This window comes from Bos indicus x Bos taurus, chromosome 7 (genome assembly GCF_003369695.1).
Source record: "Bos indicus x Bos taurus breed Angus x Brahman F1 hybrid chromosome 7, Bos_hybrid_MaternalHap_v2.0, whole genome shotgun sequence".
Lineage (NCBI taxonomy): Eukaryota > Metazoa > Chordata > Mammalia > Artiodactyla > Bovidae > Bos > Bos indicus x Bos taurus.
In genome coordinates, this window is record NC_040082.1 from 67,378,354 (window position 1) to 67,403,446 (window position 25,093).

The 25,093-nt window shown below is 54.0% G+C and overlaps 3 protein-coding genes and 1 non-coding gene across 4 annotated transcripts; all 4 read right to left on the minus strand.

Annotated features, from left to right (window-relative positions):
• Positions 1–516: 516 nt before the first annotated feature.
• On the minus strand, positions 517–2,933 carry ELANE (elastase, neutrophil expressed). The gene is made up of 5 exons (XM_027548814.1): positions 2,837–2,933; positions 2,358–2,514; positions 2,054–2,195; positions 980–1,210; positions 517–825 (listed from the first exon to the last, which is right to left on the minus strand). Exons 1-5 carry the CDS (start codon positions 2,901–2,903, stop codon positions 619–621), a joined length of 804 nt encoding a protein of 267 aa, XP_027404615.1. The 5' UTR covers positions 2,904–2,933; the 3' UTR covers positions 517–618.
• Positions 2,934–6,631: 3,698 nt separating this feature from the next.
• PRTN3 (proteinase 3) lies at positions 6,632–10,018 on the minus strand. The gene is made up of 5 exons (XM_027548815.1): positions 9,947–10,018; positions 9,124–9,283; positions 8,568–8,709; positions 7,270–7,500; positions 6,632–6,913 (listed from the first exon to the last, which is right to left on the minus strand). Exons 1-5 carry the CDS (start codon positions 10,011–10,013, stop codon positions 6,743–6,745), a joined length of 771 nt encoding a protein of 256 aa, XP_027404616.1. The 5' UTR covers positions 10,014–10,018; the 3' UTR covers positions 6,632–6,742.
• A 9,374-nt stretch (positions 10,019–19,392) lies between these two features.
• On the minus strand, positions 19,393–22,320 carry AZU1 (azurocidin 1). Its single transcript, XM_027546688.1, has 5 exons — positions 22,224–22,320; positions 21,781–21,937; positions 21,254–21,395; positions 20,208–20,441; positions 19,393–19,659 (listed from the first exon to the last, which is right to left on the minus strand). The coding sequence occupies exons 1-5, from the start codon at positions 22,279–22,281 to the stop codon at positions 19,510–19,512; spliced, it is 741 nt and encodes a 246-aa protein (XP_027402489.1). The 5' UTR covers positions 22,282–22,320; the 3' UTR covers positions 19,393–19,509.
• On the minus strand, positions 20,821–20,927 carry LOC113896781. The gene has a single exon (XR_003512138.1). It is a non-coding gene; the product is annotated as a U6 spliceosomal RNA (small nuclear RNA).
• Positions 22,321–25,093: the final 2,773 nt, after the last annotated feature.

Consider the following 25,093-nt stretch of genomic DNA (forward strand, 5'->3'; position numbering starts at 1 on the left):
CAAGGGCAGAGAGAGGACCAGCTGAGTGAATACTTGCAAAGACTCAGAATGATGTCTGTGCTTGTAAGCACGTGTGAACACCTGCTGTAGTGCTCTGCGTTATCACCACCTGCAGCACTGGTTTAATTGTTTGCTGCTCCTGCTAAGTCGCTTCAGTTGTGTCTGACTCTGTGCGACCCCATAGATGGCAGTCCACCCGCCTCTCGCATCCCTGGGATTCTCCAGCCAAGAACACTGGAGTGGGTTGCCATTTCCTTCTCCAGTGCATAAAAGTGAAAGTGAAGTCGGTCAGTCATGTCCAACTCCTAGTGACCCTGTGGACTGCAGCTTACCAGGCTTCTCCGTCCAAGAAATAGCAACTGGGATCCTTTTGTGGAAGGTAGAGACGGGACTTCTTACCCCAGGGCCCTGAATCAGCCACCACCTGGTGGCAGCGTACTCGTGACACTCCCAAGACCTTCTCCTGAGGACTTTTCAAGACTCAGTTGTACAACCAACAAACACGCAGACACCTTCTACAAAACAGAGAGAGGTTTTTATTGTGTCAGATGCTGAGTGATGCTTCATGGGAAGGGCCCAGCCAAGGGCAGGTGAGGGGGCGTGACAGGTACAGCCTTTCTAGTGGGTCCTGCCCGTGGGGTCCCTGGGGTGGAGAGAGGGGCCATCGTCGTCACTGTAGCGCCGGATGATAGAGTTGATCCAGTTGGCAAACTTGGCGACAGAGGCAAAGGAGTCTGGGAAGACCCCAGAGCCGCAACCCCCACGGATGAAGGAATCGATCCCATGGACCAGCCCGTTGCAGACCAGGGGCCCGCCGGAGTCCCCCTGTGGAGCCAGACAAATTGGAGGCTAGGGTTCCCGGCCCAGCCCTCTCAGTTCCACCTACCTGCCCTTCAGGGTGGGGAAGATATTCCAGGGGTCTGGCTACAGCAGCCTGGGAGGGGGTGGGGTAGGGGCTGGGGGCACCCAGGGTACTTACAAAGCAGATGCCAGCGCGCCGGCGTGGCACCAGGGTGCACACATTAGTGGGGCGGCAGAGGCCAGTCACCACGGTCACGTTGAGCTGCTGCAGGATTTGGGGCGGTGGCCGGTTCGTGCCCAGACGGCCCCAGCCCATGGCCACGCACCGAACACCTTCACCCACGCCCTGGTCCTGGGCAGGCAACCGGGCCACCTGCACGTTGGCATTGAGGGTGGCCATCCTATTGAGCTGCAGAGGAGGGTGGTGGGGTATGAAGCAGTCACGGGGGAGCGGCGGCGAGCCACGGCTGTGACTCTGGGGCCAGGTTCCCCCGCGGAGGCTCTACCATTGTCCCGGGGTGTTTAAGAGCAGGACGCCCACCCTCTGCATGCGTCCCATCGAGCTCCCCGTCTGTAAAGTGGGAGGAACCACCATGGCCGAGGCCACGTCTCTGGACGTGTCTTTTATATATATATATATATATATATATATATTTATTTATTTATTTATTTATTTATTTATTTGGTTTCGTGGGGTCTTAGTTGCAGCATGCGGGATCTAGTTTCCCAGCCAGGGATTGAACCTGGGCCCCCTGAGTTTGGGCGTGCAGAGTCTTCCCTGGACCACCAGGGAAGTCCCTGAATGTGTCGTGTCTTGGGTGCAGTAAACAGTAGGTGTTCAACAGAACAAACCGTGGGCCACACCAGCGACCATAAGGCCCTTGTTCTAGAACATTCTCAGAGAATAATCATAGCTGTGCAAGCAGAGGGGAAAGGTAGGTTTCTGCCTCCAGACTCCCACCCACCGAATGTAGGTAATTTTGCCCCATTTCCCAAAGAGGGAGGCCATCGGTGCCCACCGCTAGCAAAGACAGCTGCTCAGAGCTTCTGGCTGTCTTATCTAATCTCTGGCAGCCCTGCGGGGTGCGGGGGTGTACTTCTCCATTTCACAGCGGGGTGACTGAAGCACCGGGATTAGTGGGGACACCAGGTCTGCCCCCGCCCGCCGCACCCCCTAGTCTCCTGCCCCTCCCCCCCTCCCCAAGCCTCTCAGGGCGCTGCACCTGCCCTGCCCGCCCCGCCCCCCGCGCACCTGGAGAACCACGACGTCGTTCTGCAGGCTCAAGGGGTCGAAGCCGTTTTCAAAGACCCTCCGGACTCTGAACATCTGCCGGGTTCGCTCCTGCCGCCGCAGGTTATGCGCCCCCAGCACCACGCGCACCGATCGAAAGTTCCTGGGGTCGGGGGCGGACAGGAGGTGATGGCGGCGGAGAGACCCTGCTGGGGCGCAGGGGGACCCTGCAAACCCTCGCGCTTTTGCCGGAAGCCCCCACCCTGGGCCGGCCCCACGCCCCTCGCGCCGGGACCCCGATGTGTGCGCGCGCGGAGACACTCACAGGCCGTTCAGACAATGCGCTGCCGACAGTACGAAGTTGCGCGCAATGAGCGTGGCGCCGCAGAAGTGGCCTCCGCGCCGCTGCAGCGAAGCTATGAAGGGCCAGGCATGCGGCCGGGCCGCCCGGCCCCCCACGATCTCCGAGGCCAGCGCGGGGCCTGGGGGCACGGGCAGGGGTGGGGCGGTAAGCGGAGGAGGAACCCCCCGACCCCTGGAACCCCCACCAGGGCCCCGCAGGGTTGGGCTCTTCTATTGCTTGTCACCCAGAGAGGGGAGGGGGCGTGTACGGTCCTCTTGCTCCGGCGCAGCCAGACCTGAAGTCCCCACAGGGTGCGGGGTGAACCGCCCCCCCTCCCCGTCACCCTCACAACTCAGAACCTCAGTCTCCTCCTCATCCCATGAGGAGGAGGGGGCCGGCAGGGTCCAGGGTGAGTGGAGAGGGGGAAGCAGAAGACCAGGGACAGACTCGGCCCCACTCACCACCCAGCAGCAGGGCCAGCAGAATGGGGGCCAGGGCGGGGCTGAAGCGTCTGCAGCTTTGGGTCATGGTCGGTTGGGGGCTCCAGGGTTTCTGCCCTCTGTGCCCACCTGTCCCTCTTATAGTCCCCACTCCCGGAGGCAGTTGCAGTTGTTAACGGTGGGGTCAGGTGCCCCTACTTCCTCTCCCCATCCCGGGGACTGGGGGACGGCTGACTGGGTGATGGGAAGAACAGTTGGGGAAGGACCTGTGCAAGTGACCAGGAGGCTCCAGGAGGGTCACCAGTTCAAACTCAGGGTGCATGATTAAACCCTAATGTCAGATAGACATCTTTTTAACATAAGTGTATCCCACATATGAGCATGGGATGTAGTTATGAACAAAGTTTATCCAACATTGAAGGTTAGCAGGGTGTCCTATGTAAGTGAAGTGAAAGTTAGTCGCACAGTTGTGTCCGACTCTTTGCAATCCCATGGACTGTACCCCCCCAGGCTCCTCTGTCCTTGGAATTTTCCAGGCAATAATCCTGGAGTGGGTTGCCATTTCCTTCTCCAGGGGATCTTCCTGAGTCAGGGATCGAACCCAGGTCTCCTGCACTGCAGGCAAATTCTTTACCACCTGAGCCACTAGGGAAGCCAATATTTCCTACATGTAGTTATGTTCAAAGTTAGTTTATCTGACATTCAAAGTTAGCAGGGCGTCCTGTATTTTTGCTAAATGTGGTCATGCACGCATGCGTGCTAGGTCGCTCAGTTGTGTCCGACTCTTAGCAACCCCATGGACTGTAGCCTGCCAGGCTCCTCTCTGTCCATGGGATTCTCCAGGCAAGAATACCGGTCACTCTGGCCCAAAGGAATTGTTTGGGATGCCACGTGCCTCAGTTTCATCAGGGCTCTCTGATAACAGCAATCATGTGCACCCAGCTCTGTCCTAATATTTTGCAGGCATGGCGGGGTCTCCACATCAGCCACCTGCCCAGTGACATGGTTGGGGGAGCTGGGCTTTGAACCCAAAATTCACAGCTATAGGGGGGCTTGCTGACTTCCTCGGCTTTGGATGTCCCTCTGGGAGCCTGGATTTCCAACCTCTGGTCTTTGGTTGCTGCTCCTAACAGGGAACTCACTTCTACCTGGGATTCGGTCAATCTCTGGGGGCCCTCCGAGGTTCTGGGAAGGAACCCCTCCCAACCCATCCCACCATTGCCCCTCTGAACTCTGAAACCCCTTCCAGCCGGAGCCAGGGGAGAGAATTCCCTCCTGGGCCTGGAGGTTGGACCATGGATCTCCATCCAAGTTTGAGAGCTTTGGTATGGACCTTGGAAGAGCTCAAGCTGGACAAGGGAGATGGGGTCCCCCAGGGCCAATCCCCAGCCCCACGGCACCCGTCCCCCTCCCCCCACCCACCTCCCAACCCCAGCTGCTCCAGCTGCAACGGTAGCCAAGGCTGTCGCAAGAAGCAACGTTCTCCTGGCTTGGAGCAAGCCTTGGGGCGGGAACCAACGGATCCATCTGAGGAAGAGGTGGGCGGGGGCACCCAGGGACACCCAGAGCCCAGCTAAGGTGGGAATCCAGTTTGTCCCTGGATCCCCCCACCCCTGGTGTGTGGCCATAAGCAAGTCAACCCCCACCTCTCCCCTCTTGGCAGGCTCCCCACTTTGTTGAGTTAAAGCTACCATAGAGCACTTGGTAAGCACCTGCTGTATACATAACCCAGTTTCCAGAGGGGGTGGGGAGAATGGAGGAGGCTTAAACAAAGTTAGATCTTTTGAGGACCACCTGCATGCTACATCCTCGAAGGTCGCGATGGCTAAACTTGTGGACTCCAGGGGACTTGCCCTCTGTGACTTCAGGCCCTCTCCAAGCCTCAGTTTCCTCATCTGTAAAATGGAAGCTGTAGGTTCCCATCTCACGAGATTGTCCCACGGATTAAATGAATGAACTTGTGTGAAGTTCTTAGATAAGAAAGTGCTGTCCTTGAGGGTTTGTTAACCATTAACCCTCTCCCAGAGGGTATGGTGATGATTCTCTTGGGGGTGTTCTGGTTCCCATCAGAGTAGTGATGCCACGTGGAGCATCTCACAGGACAATGCTGCTCTGGAGGCCAGGGGATCCTGTGTTGTTGGGGGCCGCCCTGCTCTCCCGGCCAGCCCCCTCCCTGGGTCGCTTCTCCGCGGCATCCTGTTTATAATTCCTGTGGCTTGGTCCTCCCCTGAATGTCAACAGCCTTGTCAACCTCCAGAAGTCAGCCCCAGCTCCCAGGCCCGTGTTCTCTCCTCCTCTCCTTGGAGCTAATCCTTTTTGTGCAGAACTTTCCTCTGACTCATCAAACATACACACACACACACACACACACACACACACACACACACACCACGCACACACAAGTGCTGGAGCTCATAGAAAATAGAAAACACCCGGGGCTGTTTTTTTCTGGGTCTTTCGGTTCCCATCAATGGGCTCAGTCCAACATGCCCTCCAGCAAACCTCATTTGTCCCCAGTGTGGCGGGAGAGGTCCCTCTGGGCTTTTTATAGAAACCACTTCCCTGCCGTGAGCCTGTGGGAGCTGTGGGGGGGAATTCCCGGCCCTCCCCTGACGTTTATCAGCGGGGGTTTCCCAGAATTCCGGCCTTGCCCCAGGTCTCAGCGCAGGCTCGCTCCTGCTGCTGCTACAAACCAGCTTCAGCTCCTCCACTGGGGTGGTCAGCTGAGTTGTGAAACAGTTAAAAAGGCAGCTGGCCTGAGGGGATTCTGGCTCCAGCTTGAATTTGTGTGCCTCCACCAGGTGGCAGCAGAGTAAATCAATAACCAAAGAGCTGCCTTCCAACACTGGTGTGTGCCCAGAGCAGGTTGGCTCCTCTCTCTGAGCCTCCGTTGCTGCATTGCCATGGCCACCTGCCCTCTCCATGGCTGGCCCGTGACCCCTACCTCTGCCTTGCCTCAGGCTCCTCCTCTAGACCCCAGGTCATCTGGTGGCCGTGTGTGCTCCAGCCCTGCCCTTCCCTGACCTGCTCTCCCTCCCCAACTCAGTTGGCCTTGCTGTTCCCCACATCCCCAAGCTACTTCTGATGTAGGGCCCTTGCCTGGTCTGTGCCTTGTCTGCACAACCCTTCTTTTGTTCCTATTCCTCCACTGGGAGTCAGCTCAGGCATTGCCACCTCCTCCAGGAAGCCTTCCTGATAGCCCTATACTGGCCCCTGACTTGTTCAGGAGCCCCACAGGCCCTGGGCACCCCAGGTTGTGATGGCTTAGTCAAGAGGCCATGTTGATGAAAGGGCTTCCCTGGTGGCTCAGACAGTAAAGAATCTGCCTGCAATGCAGGAGTCCCGGGCTTGATCCCTGGGTCAGGAGAATCCCCTGGAGAAGGGAATGGCTACGTACTCCAGAATTCCTGCCTGGAGAATTCCGTGGGCAGAGGAGCCTGGCAGACTGCAGTCCATGGACTCACAAAGGGTCAGACATGATTGAGCAACTAACTAATACACACAGAACTGGACAGGACACCCCCAGCCCCCAGAGCCAGAGTGGGGCTCCTTGGACACTTGGAAATGTGTGGGGTGACTCCATTTTCCAGATGAGGAAACAGAGGCACAGAGAGGGGCAGCCACTTGCCCAGGGTCACACAAGCAGGGTTGTGGGCATCTGGGGAGTGGGATCCATGGTGACCTGGGCCCTCATCTGACCTCCAGGCCTTTGTTCTCACCCCCACCTCGAGTTTGGGGTTTCAGGACCCAGACACTGAGGAACCTGACCCGCTCTCCCCGACATTGCCCTTGGGAAGGACACACAGGAGCCAGGGAGGTGGTTCAGCTTTTATTGACGGCACAGGTGGGGCTGCCAGGGAGGGGGAGAGGGGGCACAGACACAGACACAGGCCTCTGTCCACAGCGCCTGCAGGGGTTCTGGGGGCCTCAGGGGCTGTCCTTGCCCCCCACGCTGCTCAGCACGGAGTTGATCCAGTCCACATAGAGGGAGACGCGAGCAAAGAAGTCGGGGTACTGGCCAGTGGCACATCCCCGGATCACGAAGGAGTCCACGCCATGGAGTACCCCATTACAGATTAAGGGGCCCCCGGAGTCCCCCTGTGGAGGGGCAGGTTGGTCCATCCCTCAGGCCAGGCCAGCAGCCAGACGAGGCTGCCTGGGGAAGGGGCCGCGCAGGGGTGAAATGCTCCCCCTTCTCACTGAAGGCACTCCAGTGAGACAGGGAGATGGGTGTGGCCACAGAGTGGGAGTTGGTCACCCACTCGAGGGGCCTCTGGATGGATGAGCCCCCAGACCCACAAAGGCCACATCACCTTTGTGTGCCCACCTTCCAGATGGGGAGGTGGAGGTGCAGCAGCTGCTCAGGAAGGAGAAGGCAGAGCTGGGTCCCCGCTTCCCACCCTCCCTCCTGGGGCGGTTCCTGCGGTCCCTGCGCCAGAGCCGCCGATACTTACAAAGCAGATGCCAGCGCTGCGTCGGGGCACGTAGGTGCACACGTTCTGTGGCCGGCACAGGAAGGTGACCACGGTGACATTGAGCTCCTGTAGGACCTGGGGCAGCGGCTCGAGGGTGCCCAGGCGGCCCCAGCCCATAGCCAGGCACTGGGTGCCATGGGGCAGTGGCTGGGCCTGCTGGGGGAGCTGAGCCACAGCTACATGGGTGTTGAGGGTGGCCGGCTGGTCCAACTACGGCAGAGGGCGGGGGTGGGGAGGCAGTGAGCTCCTGCCTCCAGACCCACATCCACCCACAGACCATTATCCCAAAGTGCCTCCTCCTGGCTTTCGCACATGCTGTTCCCTCTGCCTGGCTCAAGGGTCACCTCCTCAAGGGAGGCTGTCCTGATCACCCTCCAAACTCACAAGGGCTCAGTTTAACCTTCCTTGAGGCCGTGAGCCACCTGTTTGTAGCACTGGTCACTGTGGTGTTCATTCACATACAAAGCACTTATTGAGCACCAACTGTATGCTTTTTTTTTTAACTATTTATTTGACTGTGTTGGGTCTTCTTAGTTGCAGCATGCGAACTGTTTGTTAGGGCATATGGGATCTAGTTCCCTGACCAGGGATCGAACCCAGGGCCCCTGCATTGGGAGCACAGAGTCTTGCCACTCGACCACCAGGGAAGTCACCCAACTGTATGCTTGATCCTGGCTAAGACCTAGGGACACTACGTCTCTGCTCTGGGAGCTGATCTTTGGGCCAGGAAGGGCTGAGAAGAGGAGGGCAAGTGGCACAGTCAAGGGAAGTAGAGCCTCATCCTGAACAGTGAGTGGAGGGGCATCACTCAGGTGACACAGGGACAGACTAGGGGAGGCCTCCCTGAGGAGGGGAGGCTGGTGCCAAAGCTGTGGGTGTCCAGTCGCTTCAGTCATGCCAACTCTTTGTGACCCCATGGACTGTAGCCCGCCAGGCTTCTCCATCCATGGGATTCTCCAGGCAAGAGTACTGGAGTGGGTTGCCATGCCCTCCTCCAGGGGATCTTCCAGACCCAGGGATTGAACTCTCATTTCTCGCATCTCCTGCATTGCAGGTGGGTGATTCTTTATCCACTGCGCTATCTGGGAAGCCAAAGGTGAGGGTATCTGGGAACAGTGCAGGGAGGGGGTAGGGGACACAGCCGGGCAAAGTCCATGAGGGGGGTGGGGACGGGATGGGGGGTCCCCGCATACTCCGAAGTTGGTGCCTGGCTCGGCCTCCGGCCGGCAGCGGGAGGCACTGGAGGGTGGAGCACAGCGCAGGCACCGCCCACCTACCTGCAGCAGGAGCACGTCATTCAGCTTCTCCTGCGGGTTGTAGTTGTTCTCAAACAGGCGACTGATGCCGAGCCTCTGCTGGGTGGGCTCGGGGGTCTGCAGACGGTGGGCCCCCAGCACCACGCGCACGCGCTGCGGGTTCCTGACGGTCGGGGCGTTCGTGCTAAGCCTATCCGTGCTCCCTACTCCCGTCCTGAGGCCAAGGTGCAGCCCCTCGGGAACTCCCCACCGCTGCCCCAAGAGACCCGCCACCCCGTCTGCATCTTGCCCCCGAGGGTTGGGCCCCTGGCTTGAGCTCATCCTCCTGGGGCATCAGGGGGCCACGTCGGGCGGGGCGGGGAGCGGGCAGGGCAGGTGCCCGCCTAGTCCGGGATGACAGGGTTGGGCAGGTGGACGGATGGAAGGGTGAGGCCAGGAGAAGCTCAAGCAGGGCCTCAACCCCGACTCGGACCCTCGGGCAGGCCCGCCCTCCGCCCCCCGGAACCCGGACCCCGGACCCTACAGCAGGTCCGTCCTCCCCCTCAGACCCCGGCCCATCACGCGCCGGCGCACTCACAAGTTGTTCAGGCAGTGAGCGGCGGTCAGCACGAAGCTCGGGTGCACCAGGGTCCCGCCGCAGAAGTGGCTGCCGGAAGCCAGCTGCAGCGACGCCACGTAGGGGCGCGAGTGGGGCTGGGCTTCCCTCCCGCCCACGATCTCCACGGCCCGGGCTGCTCCTGGGGACGCGGGGGTCAGGGGCAGTCGCCTCTTCTGACGCCCCCGCCCCACCTCCAGGGAGCCCAGACAGGGGACAGGGGAGGAGGCAGAGTCGCTGCCTGGCCCGGAATCCCACGGAGCCTGCGTTTCCCTATCTGCAAATTGGGGGTCCCATGGCAACACCGACTGGGGTCTGATGGGGGAAAGGGACCTGGCCTGGGACTGTTAGCGCTGGGTGGAGAGCCCCGAGGTCATCATCATTACTCCTGGAGGCTCTGGGAGGCCCGGTGCCCAGCCCTGGGGGCCAGGAGATGGACAAGCTGAGGCATGAGTCAGCCTCCTTGGGGTGAGAGTGGAGGCCCCTCACCCGGGCCTCCTATGACACCTGCCTCATTCATCCGGTCACATGTTCATTGGTGTGCCTTCACACATGTATTAAGCGCTTGCTGTGTGCCAGGCACTGTCTGGGGATTCCGGTTACACTGTGTCCCCAGGACACCTGCCTGGGCAGGAGGTACTAGGTTTTGCCCACTTCACAGATGGGGAAACAGACCCTCCCCCTCCTTTCCTCCTACCTTCCCCTTGAGGCCCCCATCCTGAGCCTAAGCCTGCCTCACTCTCCCCACCTGGGCGGTGAGGGTGTGGGACAGGTGGACAGTTGGGCAGACATGGACCCCACTCACCACCCAGCAGCACGGCCAGCAGCACTGGGGCCAGGGAGGGGCTAGGGCGTCTGCAGCTTCCAGGCATGGTCCAGCGGTGCCCCTTGCCCACCCGCCCACCCCCTCTTATAGTCTCATTCAGCAGGCCGTTGGGGTTGCCCCACGCCTGAGTTGGGCATCCCCACTTCCTCCTTACAACTCCAGGGCCTCAGGAAGCTTGGGGTTTAAAGCTACACCCCAAGAAGGCTGCAGGGGCTTCAAGCTCAGGCTCAGGGTCCCGCCCCACCTCCAAGAGGTGTGGGAAGCTGGCTAGCACCCACCCCCTGCTGAGGTCCTCTGGGCCAGGGGGCAATGTGGCCACAGCCCTCCAGCCTTCCACATTTCCAAGGGGACATTGCCCCCCTCCTACAGGGTCCCCGTAGCCCCAGCAAGGTGGGACGTGGCTGGTGTGTGCAGGGCTTAGGGTGAAGCCCCTTCTGTGGGACATAAAAGGGAATGGGGGGCGGGTCTCAGCACCCTTCACCTTCTCACACCCACAGGGTCATCTCTCTGCCCTGACTTTGTCTGAGGGATTCATGCTTCATTCCATAGCAGAGTTCTGGCCTGGGGTGGTCTTCCCCCAGGGACACCTGTGGTCATCATGACTGGGGTGGGGGCACCTGGCATGGAGTGGCTGAGGCCAGAGATGCTGCTCTGTATCGAGGGTGGGAGGGTGGGGGAGACTTGGGTGCCCAAGAGACATTTATTTATTTGTGTTTTTATTTATAACTGGCTCAAACCTACAGAAGCATAGGTAGAAGAGCTCATGAAATTGGGGGGCAAAAACACACTTTTCAGGTTTTTTATGTTGAAACCATTTCACGCTTACAGAAGCCTGCAAAATTCCCAGACTTGCTGCCACGGCATCCCTGGGACCCTGGTCTTGCACAAATGTTATCTCTTCCACAGGTTGCCTGGATGTCACAATCACCCGTCTCTGGTTCAGGAGCCCTCCTGTGTCTCCTCGGCTCTGGGGCAGCTGCTCAGCCTTTCCTGTCCCTCCTATTGTGTACTGGTGGGCATTTGGAGCTTATGTGGGGCCCCCACAAGGAGTCAGGATCTGCGTCCTGGGTGGGGGTCCCACAGACTCCAGGTCCCTCCTGCCAAGTCACACTTCCCCCTTTGGAAAGATCTAGTGTCTGGGAGGATCGTCCGAGGCAGAAACAGCCTGTTCTGCCTTTTGCCCGCTGAGGTCCCCTGCATCGGCCGCCCCATCTCTGCCAACGTACTTTTATTTTCCAAATTTTATTGAGTATGGTTGATTTACAACATTGTGTTAATTTCTTCTGTACAGCAAAGTGACTAAGTTATACATATATGTATATATATCCTTTTCCATCATAGTTTATCATAGGATATTGAATATAATTCCCTGCGCTCTACAGTAAGATCTTGTTGTTTATCCCTCCTACTTATACTAGTTTGCATCTGCTAATCCCAGACTCCCAGTACAGCCTTTCCCCACCCTCCTATCCCCTTGGCAATCACAAGTCTGTTCTTTATGTCTGTTTTGTAGATATGTTCATTTGTGTCATATTTTAGATTCCACATACAAGTGATATCGTGTGGTACTTGTCTTTCTTTTTCTGACTCACTTCATTCGGTCTGAGAGTCTCTAGTCCGTCCATGTTGCTGCAGATGGCACATTCCATTCTTTTTTATGGCTGAGTAGTATTCCATTGTATGCACATGCCACAGCTTCATTCTGTTCTCAGTGGATGTTTAGGTTACTTCCATGTCTTGGCTATTGCAAATGGAACTGCTGTGAACATAGGGCCGCATATATCTTTCGGAATTCTAGTTTTGTCTGGGTGTGTGCCCGGGAATGGGATTGCAGGATCATATGGTAGCTCTAATTTTAGCTTTTCAAGGAACCTCCATCCTGTTCTCCACAGTGACTGTTCCAATTTACATTCCCACCAACGGTGTAGAAGGGTTCCCTTTTCTCTACACTCTCTCCCTCATTTGCTGTTAGTAGACTTCAAAAAAAAATTATTTGGCTGTGTCAGGTCTTAGTGGCATCATGTGGTATCTTTCATTACTGCACACAGACTCTCTAGTTGTGGAGTGGGGCCTCAGTAGTTGCAGTGTGTGGCATTAATTGCTCCAAGGCATGTGGGATCTTAGTTCCCTGACCAGGGATTGAACCCATGTCCTTTGCATTGCAAGGCGAATTCTTAACCACGGGATCACTAGGGCAGACCCATTTGTAGACTTTTTTAAAGTTAATTATTTTTGGCTGTGCTGAGTCTTTATTGCTGTGCACAGGCTTTTCTCTAGTTGAGACAAGAGGGGGCTACTCTAGTTGTGGTGCACAGGCTTCTGTTTGCAGTGGCTTCTCTTGTGGAACATGGGCTCTAGGCATCTGGGCTCAGTAGTTGTGGAGCAGGGCTCAGTTGTCCCTCGGCAGTGGATCAGAGATTGAACCTGTGAGCCCTGCATTGGCAGGCAGATTCTTTTTTTTTTTTTGAGACATTTTATTTTTTTAATGCCTACATAAACTGCTTTAGTATGGATGCACCATGAATTTTTTTCCCTGAACTTTTAACTTTTTGTTTTGTATCTGGGTACAATGGCAGCCCACTCCAGTACTCTTGCCTGGAGAATCCCATGGACGGAGGAGCCTGGTAGGCTGCAGTCCATGGGGTCGCTAAGAGTCGGACACGACTGAGCGACTTCACTTTCACTTTTCACTTTAATGCATTGGAGAAGGAAATGGCAACTCACTCCAGTGTTCTTGCCTGGAGAATCCCAGGGACGTGGGAGCCTGGTGGGCTGCCGTCTATGGGGTCGCACAGAGTCGGACACGACTGTGGCGACTTAGCAGCAGCATAGCTGATTAACAATGTTGTAGTAGTTTCAGGTGAACAGCTAAAGGCCCCAGTCATACATATGCATGTATCCATTCTCCTCCAAACCCTCCTCCCATCCAGGCTGGCACATAACATTGAGTAAAGTTCCATGTGCTATAAAATAGGTCCTTGTTGGTTTTCCATTTTGAATACAGCAGTGTGTACATGACCTTCCTAAACCCCTTAACTATCCTCCCCCTGCCCTCGCAACCATAATTTCCTTTTCTAAGTCTGTGAGTCTTTTTATGTTTTGTAAGTAAGTGGTTTGTATCGTTGCTTTGCAGATTCCACATGTAAGGACTGTCATACCGTGTCTCTCCTTCTATGTTGGACTTCACTTCGCTCAGTGTGACACTCTCTAGGTTCATCCATGTTGCTGTGAATGGCATTATTTCATTCTTTTAAATGGCTGAGTAATATTCTATTATATATATATACACATATGTTATATATATATATATATACACCACATTTTCTTTATCCTTTCCTCTGTTGTTGGACATTTAAGTTGCTTCTGTGTCTTGGCTATTTTAAACAGTGCTTCTATGAACATAGGGGTGCAGGTATCCTTTCAGATAATGTTTTTCTCCAGACATATGCCCAGGAGTAGGATTTCAGGGTCATATGGTAGCTCTATTTTTAGTTTTTAAGGAACCTCCATACTGTTCTCCATAGTGGTTGTACCAGTTTACATTCCTACCAGCAGTGCAGGTATGTACACTGTATATACAGTGTACCTGTTCTCTATACCCTCTCCAGCATTTGTTATGAATTCAAAAATACATTTATTTATTTATTTGGCTGCACCAGGTCTTAGTTGCAGCATGTGGAATCATTAGTTGTAGCATGTGGGATCTAGTTCCCTGACCGGGGATTGAACCCAGGCCCCCTGCATTGGGAACGTGAAGTCTTAGCCATTGGACTACCAGGGAAGTCCCTGTAGTTTTTTTGATGCCGGCCATTCTGACTGGTGTTTTGATTTGCATTTCTCTAATAATTAGCAATGTTGAACATCTTTTTACCTGCCTGTTGGCCATCTTTATGTCCTCTTTGGAGAAATGTCTATTCAGGTCCTCTGCCCATTTTTTGTGTGGGCTGTTTGTTTTGATGCTGTTAAGCATCATAAACTGCTTATATATTTTGGAGGCTAATCCCTTATTAGTCACACTTTTACAAATATTTTATCCCAATCTGTGGGTTGTCTTTTCATTTTGTTTTTTGTTTCCTTTGTTATGCAAAAACTTTTGAGCTTAAGTAGGTCCCATCTATTTGTTTTTATTTCCATTTTTCCAGGAGATGGATCAAAAAAGATGCTGCTGTAATTTATGTCAGAGGATTTTCTGCCTATGTTTTCCTCTAGGAGTTTTATAGTATCTGGTCTCACATTTAGGTCTTTAATCCATTTTGAGCTTATTTTTGGGTATAGATGTAAAGAATGATCTGACTTCCTTTTTGCATGTGGCTGTCCAGTTTTCCCAGGACCATTTGTTGAAGAGACTGTCTTTTCAGCATTGTATAGTCTTGCCTGTTTTGCCATAGATTAATTGGCATAGGTGCATGAGTTTATTCCTGGGTTTTCTCTCCTGTTCTCTCCTGATCTATGTTTCTACTGTTGTGCCAGTACCATACTGTTTTGATGACTGTAGCTTTGTAGTATAGTCTGAAGTGAGGGAGCCTGACTCCTCCAGCTCTGTTTTTCTTTTTCAAAATTGACTTGGCAGGCAGATTCATAACTACTGGACTGTCAGAGAAGTCCCTTGAAGACTTTAATGGTGGCCATTCTGACTGATGTGAGGTAATACCTCATTGTAGTTTTGATTTGCATTTCTCTATGAATTAGCAATGTAGAGCAGCTTTTTGTGTGCCTGTTGGCCATCTGTATTGCTGACACATTTTTAATTCATGCATCAGCCCAGTCACTTGGGAAAGGTCCCCAGGTCCTCCTGCAGGGCGTCTGCCACAGCTCTGGGTGTGGCTCTGACGTGTCCCCACAGAACCCCAGGGCTGCTGTGCTCTCTGCTTTCAGAACAGGATTTTCTCTTTCAACAAGAGCATCTTTGCAGACTAGCTCCTTCTGGTCCAGCAGGCTGGTTGCTCAGTGCCTCGGTTCCCCCACCTGTATGGTGAGGTGGGGCTCTCACGGCAAGTATACTGGAATGTTTTAACATTCCCTCCTCTGGTGGATCAGATTTTTTCAGAACTCTCCACTATGACCCCTCAGTCTTGGGGTGGCCCTACATTGCATGGCTCATAGCTTCATTGAGTTATGCTTATGCTTTCAGACTGTGGTCCTGGAGCAGACTCTTGAGAGTCTCTTAGACTGCAGGGAGATCAAACCAGTCAATCCTAGAGGAAATCAACCCTGAATATTCATTGGAAGGACTGATGCTGATGCTGAAACTCCAATACTTTGGTCACCTGATGTGATGAACCAACTCATCGGGAAACCAACTTTTCCTGATGCAGGGAAAGATTGAGGGCAGGAGAAGAGGGCAACAGAGAATGAGATGGTTGAATGTCATCACCAATTCAGTGGACATGAACTTGGGCATACTCCGGGAGATGATGTGGGACAGGGAAGCCTGGTGTGCTGCAGTCCACAGGGTTGCAAAGAGTCGGACACAACTTGGTAACTGAACAGTAGTGGGGTGATGGTAGTCATAGTCCCTCCCCAGGGCTGACAGTGGGAGGGGGCATAAATGAGAGCATAGGAGGGTGCTGGGCACACGGTGAGCAGAGGTGCCAGCCTGTCACACCAGGCTCCATAGTCCCTCACCTGGGTTCACATTCTGCTGTGCTTTGTGAATCTGGGCTGGGCACACCACTTCTCTGAGCCTCAGTTTCCCCATCTGTTAGTGATGGGGGTGATGAGAACATCCCCATGTCAGGGGTTGATTCACCGGATACAGAAGAGAGTTCCATGAACTGTCAGCTGATGAAATAGGACACACACACAGAGCATCACTCAGTCCTGAAAAGGAGAAACTTGCTACCACGTGGACAGTCCCTGAGAACACGATGCTCAGTGAGAGGAGCAGACACAGAAAGACACACAGGGTGTGAGTCCACTGATGGGAAACGTTCAGAACAGGCCAATCCACAGACACAGAGAGTGGGTTCCTGGTTGTCAGGGGCTTGGGGAGAAGAAGGGTGACTGCTGATGGTGATGGGGCTTCTTTTGGGGTGATGGAATATTCTGGAATTAGAGGTGGTGGTTGCACAATCCAGTCACTGTACTAAATGCCACTGAATTGTTAAGTGGGTGAATTATATGTATGGTATGTGAAGTACATTTCAATAAATCTTTAACCAAAGAAAGAAAAAGAAACACACACACATAACTTTGCTAGAGAATGGCCCAGGAGGTCCTGGCAGGGAGCTCTCACCCACCAAAGAGCCTCTCAGAGTCAGGGGGCATTCACGGCATCGGTCACAACAGGAGGATGGCCTGGGGTCCGCCTCTCTGCTCCAGGCCTGGGATGGGGGCCGGCAGGTGAGCGCAGGACTCGGGGGCTTCCTGAAGGCAGAGGCTGGTCTGGAAGATGGGACAGTGTGGGCCTGGGTGGGGAGCTGGGGGCACTGGGGGCCGTAACTTGGAGGAACTCTCTGGGGCCTCTGGGGGTCAGGCCCATGGGTGGAGAGGAAGCAGGGCTAGAAGCTGCGGCTTTGTCCCCTTCCTACTCCAACTGTGGCTGGCGCAACAGACAACGGTCTTGGGAACTGGAGCTGGGAGGGGGCCGAGCAGACCTGAGCGACACACCTGGGATCCAGGGAGGGTGAGGGAGAGAGGCTCATCCTCAGAGTTTCTGCCTCTTTTTGCTCTTCTCTCTTTAAGAAAGGAAAACACTCCATCCTCGAGGGTGTCAGTGTCTGGGGCTCCAAGCTGGGACCCTCTGCTCTGGGACCCCAACCCCCAGGGCCTCAGTTTCCCCATCTGAACAATGAACAGGTGGGGCCCCTGGACTGTTCTGGGCTCCTGAGACACACGTTTCTCTCTGGGTTTCAGTTTGCCCCTCTGTAAAGAGGACCCATTATGAAGCCCCAATACACCTCCTGGTAAAATCATGGTACTAAATATCAATGTTCAAGTAGAACTTGTACATGAATGTCCATAGCAACCGGCTTCACAACAGCCAGGGTGGAACCAACCCAGATGACCATCCACAGATGATGGTTACACATCACAGGAGCATCACTCAGCCCTGAGAAGAGGAGAAGCCCTGACACATGCTATCACACAGACAGACCCTGAAAACATGATGCTCAGTGAAAGAAGCAGGCAGGACATACAGGGTGTGATTCCACTGATGGGAAATGTCCAGAACAGGCAGATCCACAGACACAGAGACTGGGTTCCTGGTCGTCATGGGGTGGGGGAGAAGATGGGAGGTGATGTGGATGGAAGTGGGCTTCTATTGGGGTGATGGAATGTCCTGGAATTGGATAGCGAGGTTTGGATGGTGAGGGCTGCACAGCCTAGTGAAATACACTAGTTATATTTTGAATTACACACTTAAAAAAAGTGAATGTTATATTATGTGAATTTCATCAATAACTTACGAAAAACAAATAAACTCAATGAATATTAAGGGTTGATTTTCTTTAGGATTGACTGGTATAATCCCCTTGCAGTCTAAGGGACTCTCAAGAGTCTTCTCCAGCACCACAATTTGAAAGCATCAATTCTTTGGCGCTCATCCTTCTTTATGGTCCAACTCTCATATCCATACATGACTACTGGAAAAACCATAGCTTTCGCTATACAGGCTTTTGTCAGCAAATGATGTCTCTGCTTTTTAATACACTGTCTAGCTTGTCATAGCTTTTCTTCCAAGGAGCAAGCATCTTTTAGTTTCATGGCTACAGTCACAGTCCACAATGATTTTGGAGCCCAAGGAAATAAAATCTGTCACTGCTTCTACTCTTTCCCCTTCTATTTGCCATGAAGTGATGGGACCACAGATGTCATGATCTTAGTTTTTCTAATATTGATTCATTATTCCCCAGGTATTTTTATAACGTTTCATGTCTTGTTCATTTATTTTTGACTGTGCTGGGTCTTTGTTGCCGCATGCAGGCTTTCTCTGGTTTGTGGCGAGTGGGGGCTACTCTTTGTTGCACTTCTCAGGCTTCTCATTGTGGTGGCTTCTTTTGTTGTGGAGCACAGGATCTAGGTGCTTGGGCTTCAGTATTTGCAGTACTGGGGCTTAGTTGACCCTCAGCATGTGGGATCTTCCCAGACCAAGGATCAAACCTGTGTCCCCTACAATGGCAGGCAGATCTTTAACCACTAGACCATCAGGGAAGTTCCTAAGTATATTTTTAAAATGCATGTATAATATGTAATTGGTACTAATATATAATGTAAGATTTAACTTAAAAAAATATATATATATTTATTTATTTGACTGTGCCAGGTTTTAGTTGTAGCATGTAGGATCTAGTTCCCCGACCAGGGATTGAACCCAGGCCGCCTACATTGTGAGCATGGAGTCTTAGCTACTGGACCCCCAGGGAAGTCTGTGATTTACAATTTTATTTTAGTTTAATACATTATATGTATTAAGTTTTACGTATCATTTATACAGTTATATTTATTATGTTTTATAGGTTCTTTATACAAGTATATTTATGTTTTATACATCATTATATAATTATATTTATTGTTTAATGTTTATATTTTAGTTCCTTTCATATTAGGCTCATTATCTTTCTGTGATTCAAGTGGCAGTCTAAAGCCAGTTTCTCATGTGTTTCTTGACTTCGCTGTACAATATACAGCCGGCCCTCAGTGGTCGCACATTCCACACCCACAGATTTAACCCACCACAAATCAAAAATATTTGGAAAAAAATTTACCAGAAAGTTCTAGAAAGTAAAACTTGAATTTGCTGTAGGCAGGCAGCTATTTGCACAGCATTGACATTGTATTATATAAAGTGCACAGAGGATGTATGTAGGTCACTTGCAAATATGACACCATTTGATATAAGGGACTTGAGCATCTGGGGATTTGGGCATCCATGAGGGTCCTGGAGCCAAGCCCCTGCAGACACTAAGCGTTGGTAACAGTGAACTGTTAGTCGCTCAGCCCTGTTCCACTCTGCGCAACCACAAGGACTGTAGCCCACCAGGCTCCTCCTTCTATGGGATTCTCCAGGAAAGAATACTGGAGTGGGTTGCCATTCCCTTCTCCAGGGATCTTCCCCACTCAGGGATCAAACCTACATCTCCTGCATTGCAGGCAGATTCTTCACCATCTGAGCCACCAGGAAAGCCCCAGGGGTGACTGTATTCCCCACCAACATGACAGATGGTTCGTGGGGGCTGTAATCTCACAGGTGTGGGTTCAGAGCCCAGCTCTGGCTGTGTGGCCTCAGGGGAGTCACCCAATCTCTGTGAGCCTCGGTGCTGCCTCTGTGGAGTGGAGGTCACGAGAGCCCCTGGTTCCCAGGACCGCGATCAGATTCCATGAGTGGAGACCCCTGGGGTGGATGCCACTCTTGTGGGCAGAGGTCCTGGCACTGGGCCCCCAGCCCCCGCCCGCCCCCAAAGAGCAGAGTCAGGCGCCGTGGGCAGAATGGGGACAGATCCTTTATTAGAGTCACAACCGCGGGGGCCGGGGTGGGGCAGAGTGCAGGTCGGGGCTGAGCTCTGGCTGCGGAGCGCCCCCTGCAGGCTGGGCAGGGTCCGTCAGGCCGGCTGGTTTATAACTGAGTCAATCCAGTTCCTGAAGAGGGCCACCCGCGCGAAGAAGTCGGTGCCCCTACCGCAGGGCCCCCGGGACCAGGAGGCCACGCCGTGTGCCAGGCCGTTGCAGACGAGAGGGGTGCCGCCATCCCCCTGCAAGGGCGGCAGGAGGGTCAGGGCGCCCGAGGCCCAGCCCTCCACCCCGCTCCTGCCCAGAACACCACCCCTGCCACCCACAGAAGCTGCTCATGCCCCTGGCCCTTTCTACGTGCTGTTCCTCTGCCTGTGCTTTTTCCTACTTTTGCTCGCAGCTCGGGTCTTAAATGCCGCCCCCATCTCCTCAACTTCCTAAGGCCCCAGGCTGCTGCACACCCGTCTTTTTTTTTTTTTTTCCACATCCCTGTCTTAATAGCTGATGCCCAAGCCCTTCAAGCACAAGCTATGGGAGCTCCTGGCTCCAGAAGGGCAGTCTCTCCTCTTCCCTCTTGTGTCTCCAGCCCCCAGCATAGGGCTTGGCAGGCAGAGTTGAATAAATACTGTTTCTCAGGCTCCAATATTTGAAACATCTAGTTCTAATTGAATACTTAATCCCAGGGTGAGTTCTGAACTTGCTTTCTCTCCCCCAAGAGGAGCTCACAATCTCTCAAGACCCCTCCTCCCCCACCACACCGAGCCCACACCAGATAACACCCAGCGGGTACCTGGCAGATGCCACCCCGTCGGGTGAGGACGCCAGTGCACACGTTGTTGGGGCGACACTGGTTTGCAGGTGTCACGGTAACATTGAGGACCCTTGGAACTCGGGAGAGACGCCCCCTACGCCGTCGGGTGCCCCAGCCTGCAACCTGGCACCCGGTGCCGGCTTCCACTGTGGCGTTCTGCTCCGGCAGTGGTACCAGCGCCACGCTGCTGGTGAGGTTGGCCTGACGGTCCAGCTGGTGAGGGAAACTGGGTCAGGAGAGGGCATAACTGGGGGCCAGCTGGGAGCCAGAGAGGCAGCAACATGAGTTCTGATCTGGAAAGCAGTTTGGGTTCAAACCCCAGTTTAGGCAGTAATCTGCTGTGGAGTGAGTGAGTGAAGTCGCTTAGTCCTGTCCGACTCTTTGCAACCCCATGGACTGTAGCCCACCAGGCTCCTGGCCAAATGAGTTTACCTTTTGGGCCTCTGGTTCCTCCAGAGAAGGAATCAATGGTCCTTACTGCAAACGTGGTTGAGAGACCATGAAGGTGAAGAGCTCGCCCAGGAAATGCAGATAAAACAAAGCACCACCCTCCATCCTCCGTCAGGATTGGCAGGAAAAAAATTTTTTTTTCCTAAATATGGAACACTTCACGAATTTGCATGTCATCCTTGCACAGGGGCCATGCTAGTCTTCTCTGTATCATTCCAATTTTAGTATATGTGCTGCCAAAGTGAGCACTGGCAGAAAAATTTAAAAAATCATAATATGCAGTGTCAGTAAAGATGTGGCGAAACGGGCAGTTTTAAATTCTGCTAGTGGGAGAGTAAGTTGGCCTAGCTGTTGTGGCTGCTCTGGGAAAACTTTCACAAAGAAATATGCACAAAAACTCACTGTGATTCTGTCATAACAAAAACATCTGGAAACAACTTCAGTGTCCAGGATCCAGAGGTTGGCTAAGTGGATTGTGCACTTGGCTGTACGATTTACACACTAGGACTCTGTGCACATGGCTTGTCCCCACTTAGCCCCTCAGGCCAACACCAGCTCCCTGCTCATTTTCCCACCTGCAGCAGCAGCACGTCGTTCAGGTTCTGCTGGGGGTCATAGCCATTCTCGCTGACGCTCCTGATGAAGAAAGTCTGCCGGGACCGCTCGCGACGCCTCAGGTCATAGGCACCCAGCACCACGGTGGCAATCCCGGTGTTCCTAAGAGCAGCGGGGGCAGATACCAGGCTGGGCTTCCCCAGAAGCCCCCAGCCTTCTACAACCACTGGGCGGGCACTTACACAGGGGCAGGCTTGCAAATAAGGTAGGAAATTACAAGCCTGCTGGCTCGCGGCCCGGGAGCCAGAGGAAGGACATCAGTGATAGTCAGGCCTCTGTCCATCCTCCTTTTGTGGCTGCATCTCACTCTGTTTCCAGGGCCCCATTTCCCTCTCTAAGCCCCTCAACCCTTCCTAAGACCAGCCCCCCTTGCCAAGCCCCTCCCCTCCTCACCTGCGAGGCACACCCACCCCCCCACTCTCCCCCAACCCCCCTGAGCTCTCTCCCTCTCCCAGCCCCCCTGCCCACTCCATGGCCCTCGGCTCACCGGCTCTGGAAGCAGCTGGCCGCTGTCAGGACAAAGTTGGGGTGGATCAGAGCGCCCCCACAGAAATGCCTCCCTTGGTTCTGGATGGAAGCCAGGAACGGGAGCTCCTGCGGCCGGGCCTTCCTGCCTCCCACTATGTCCACCAGAGGGGCCGAGCCTGGGGGGAGAGGAGGGTGTGCTGCAGCCTCCCAGTCTCAGCCCCATACCCAGGGAGACCCCAGCCTCCCGCACTCCTGTTCCCTAAAAGGACAGGTCCCCACCCTCCCAGGCTGGTCGGGGCCAGCTTGCCTGTGTGGCCTGGGCTCGGTTGCTTCACTGTCCCTCCCTGAGCCTTGTGTCTGGGAAACTGGGGCCAGCACCCGCCAGTCCCTCTCCCCCAGGCCTGTCCCCTGCAGTTGAACCTCTGCACAGATGCGGACGCCCGGCCTGGGGTGAGCACTCACCAGCCCTGGAGGTTGCTAGCAGGCTGGCCAGCATGGCCAGGAGTCTGAGTGCTGTCATGACGGGGCTGCTGAGGGTGGCTGGGGACAGGGCGCCCTTATACCCTGGGGCTCAGCCGTTAGCGCATACCCGCCCAGGCCCAGCCCCTCCTGGCGGGAGCAGAGGAAGTTGCCCAAAACCTCCCCAGCTGGCTGCTCCTGGAACCTGCCTGGATCCTCCAAGTGCCAGCTTGCACCCTCTGTCTTCCCCTCTGGATACTGGGCCACCCCTCAGTGTGGGTCAGGCCACCACCCAGCTGCCACTCGTGGCTCTGCCCAGCTTCCTAGCCTGAGCACCGGGGCCCACCACTGCCCACCTGGTCTGGGATTGAGTCCTGCTGCCTTTGTGTGTGTGTGTTCTTTACTGCTTTTTATTTTATTATTTATTTGGCTGTGCCGGATCTTAGTTGGGGCATGTGGGAATCTTTCAATCGCAGCGTGCGGGATCTAGTGCCCCTACCAGGGACTGAACCTGGGCCCCTGCATTGGGAGCGTGGAATCTTTGCTGCTGGACCACCAGGGAAGTCCCTGTTTGTTTGTTTTTTTAAACAGCTTTACTGAGATATAATTCAAGTACCACACAATTCACTGAATTAAAGTGTGCAGTTTCATGGTTTTCAGTATCTTCACAGAGTTATGCAGCCATCACCCGAATTTTAGAACATTCCATCACCCCAAAAGAAAAAAGTAGCTATGGGAAGTCACACCCCATCCCCCAACTCCTGATAACCATGAACCCACTCTCTGTGCCTGTGGATTTGCCTGTTCTTGACGTTTCCCATCAGTGGAATCACACACTCTGTGGCCTTTTGTGGCCAGCTTTTTACCTACAGGATTTTTATCTGTAGGTACGTGGCTGGGTCCTTCACCTGCCCTTAGTCTGTGCATCTATATAGTGGGCAGGTGCGTGGAGCCCCCAGAGCCTTGAGATTCTGGAGACATTGCCTGCCCTTCTCTGGCCTCAAAGTAGGGTCTTCAGAAGTTTTAGGCATCCAGTACCTGAGCAAGAGATGAGGCCAAGCGGGGAGGAAGACAGGGTTGCATATCCAGAATATATAAAGAGCTCTCACAGCTCAACAACAAAAACAAACCATCCACTTAAAAATGGGCAGAGGGTTTGAATAGACATCTCTTCCAAGATACACAAACAGCCAACATGCCATGAAGATGCTTAAAATTATTAGTCATCAGGGAAATGCAAATGAAAACCACAGCGAGACACCACTTCACACCCACTAGGATGGCTAGGATGAAAAGGGCAGAACAAACACAGTGTTGGTGAGGAGGTGGGAAATTGGAACTCAGACACATTGGCTGAGATGCAAAACCCTGCAGCCGCTAGGGAAAGCCAGGCAGCTCCTCAAACACTGGATTATCCTGTTACTCAGCAGCTCCACTCCAAGGTGCAGGCCCAGGAAAACTGAAAACAGGGCCCAGAAACCTGCACACGCATGTTCACAGTGTGAGTCACAGCTGCCAGGAGTTGGAGGCAACCAAATGCCCTTCAGCAGACAAACGTGTCCCTCCACACATGAGAGCATCCCTCAGCTGTGAAGAGGGGTGAAGCCCTGACACTTGCTACCACGTGGACAGACCCTGAGAACACGATGCTCAGTGAGAGAAGCAGACACAGAAAGACACACAGGGTGTGATTCCACTGATGGGAAATGTCCAGAACAGTTCGATCCACAGACACAGAGAGTGGGTTCCTGGTTGTCAGGGACTGTGGATTTAGGGGGTTAGGGGAATAATAGCTGAAGGAAACAGGGTTTCTTTGGGGGACATGTTCTAGAATTAAGTGGTTGCACAACTCTAAATGTTCCAAAAGCCAGTGGATGGTATAATTTACGATGGCTGATCTTATGTCACGTGAATTTCACATCAATTTAAAAATTTTACTTATTTTTGACACCTCAGCTTTTATTATTTATTTATTTATGGCTGTGCTGGGTCTTTGCTGCCATGCGGGCTTTCTCTAGTTGCAGTGAGCCAAGGACTACTCTCTAGTTGCATTGTGGGGGCTTCTCACTGCAGTTGCTTCTCTTGTGGAGCACGGGCTCTAGGGCATATGGGCTTTACCAGTTTCACCACTTGGGCTCAGTAGTTGTGGCACATGGGCTCAGTTGCTCTGCAACATGTGGGATCTTCCTGGACCAGGGATTGAACCCACATCCTCTGCATTGGCAGGTAAATTCTTAACAACTGGACCATCAGCGAAGTGTTCTGACAGGTGACACCAAGCGGTTGGACTGGTGGTGGACCCCACGTCTCAGATCACCAGTTGGTGTCTGGGGCTGTTGGGGGCTGTTCCAGGGCAGTCCTGGGGAAGGTGGAGGGAGCAGGTGTCAGGGTCCTGTGCTAGGCCTCAGGGTCCTCCGCCTTGCTGAAATGGTGGGGTCCTCGGGTTCAGACTGATCACTGCTGTGTTTATGGTCCCACAGCTGAGCCGTGTCCCCAGCATGGCCCCCAGGACCGGATCCTACCCTAGTTCAGTGTCCGCCCCCGAAGACTGCTTCCCATCTCCACCCTCCTAGGATCCCACCCATGCACCCCTCCTACCCCCTGCCCCGAGTCCCCAGCATGCCACCCACCCTGTCCGTTCCTTGGACCCAGCTGCTGTCTTGCTCAGAGCACAGCCGGTTGAGCTGGGTGACCCTAGGGTCCAGAGGTCCATCCCTTCCTACTGGGTGACCTCAGGGGCCCCGTTTTGGGCCTCAGTTTCCCTGTCTGTGCAGCAGGACATTAACACCCCCCCCCCCCATAGAGCTGTGTTGAGTGTCAAGTGTATTAATGTGTTCAGGAGTCTCTGAGCAGCACCTAGTGTGTTCCACCCT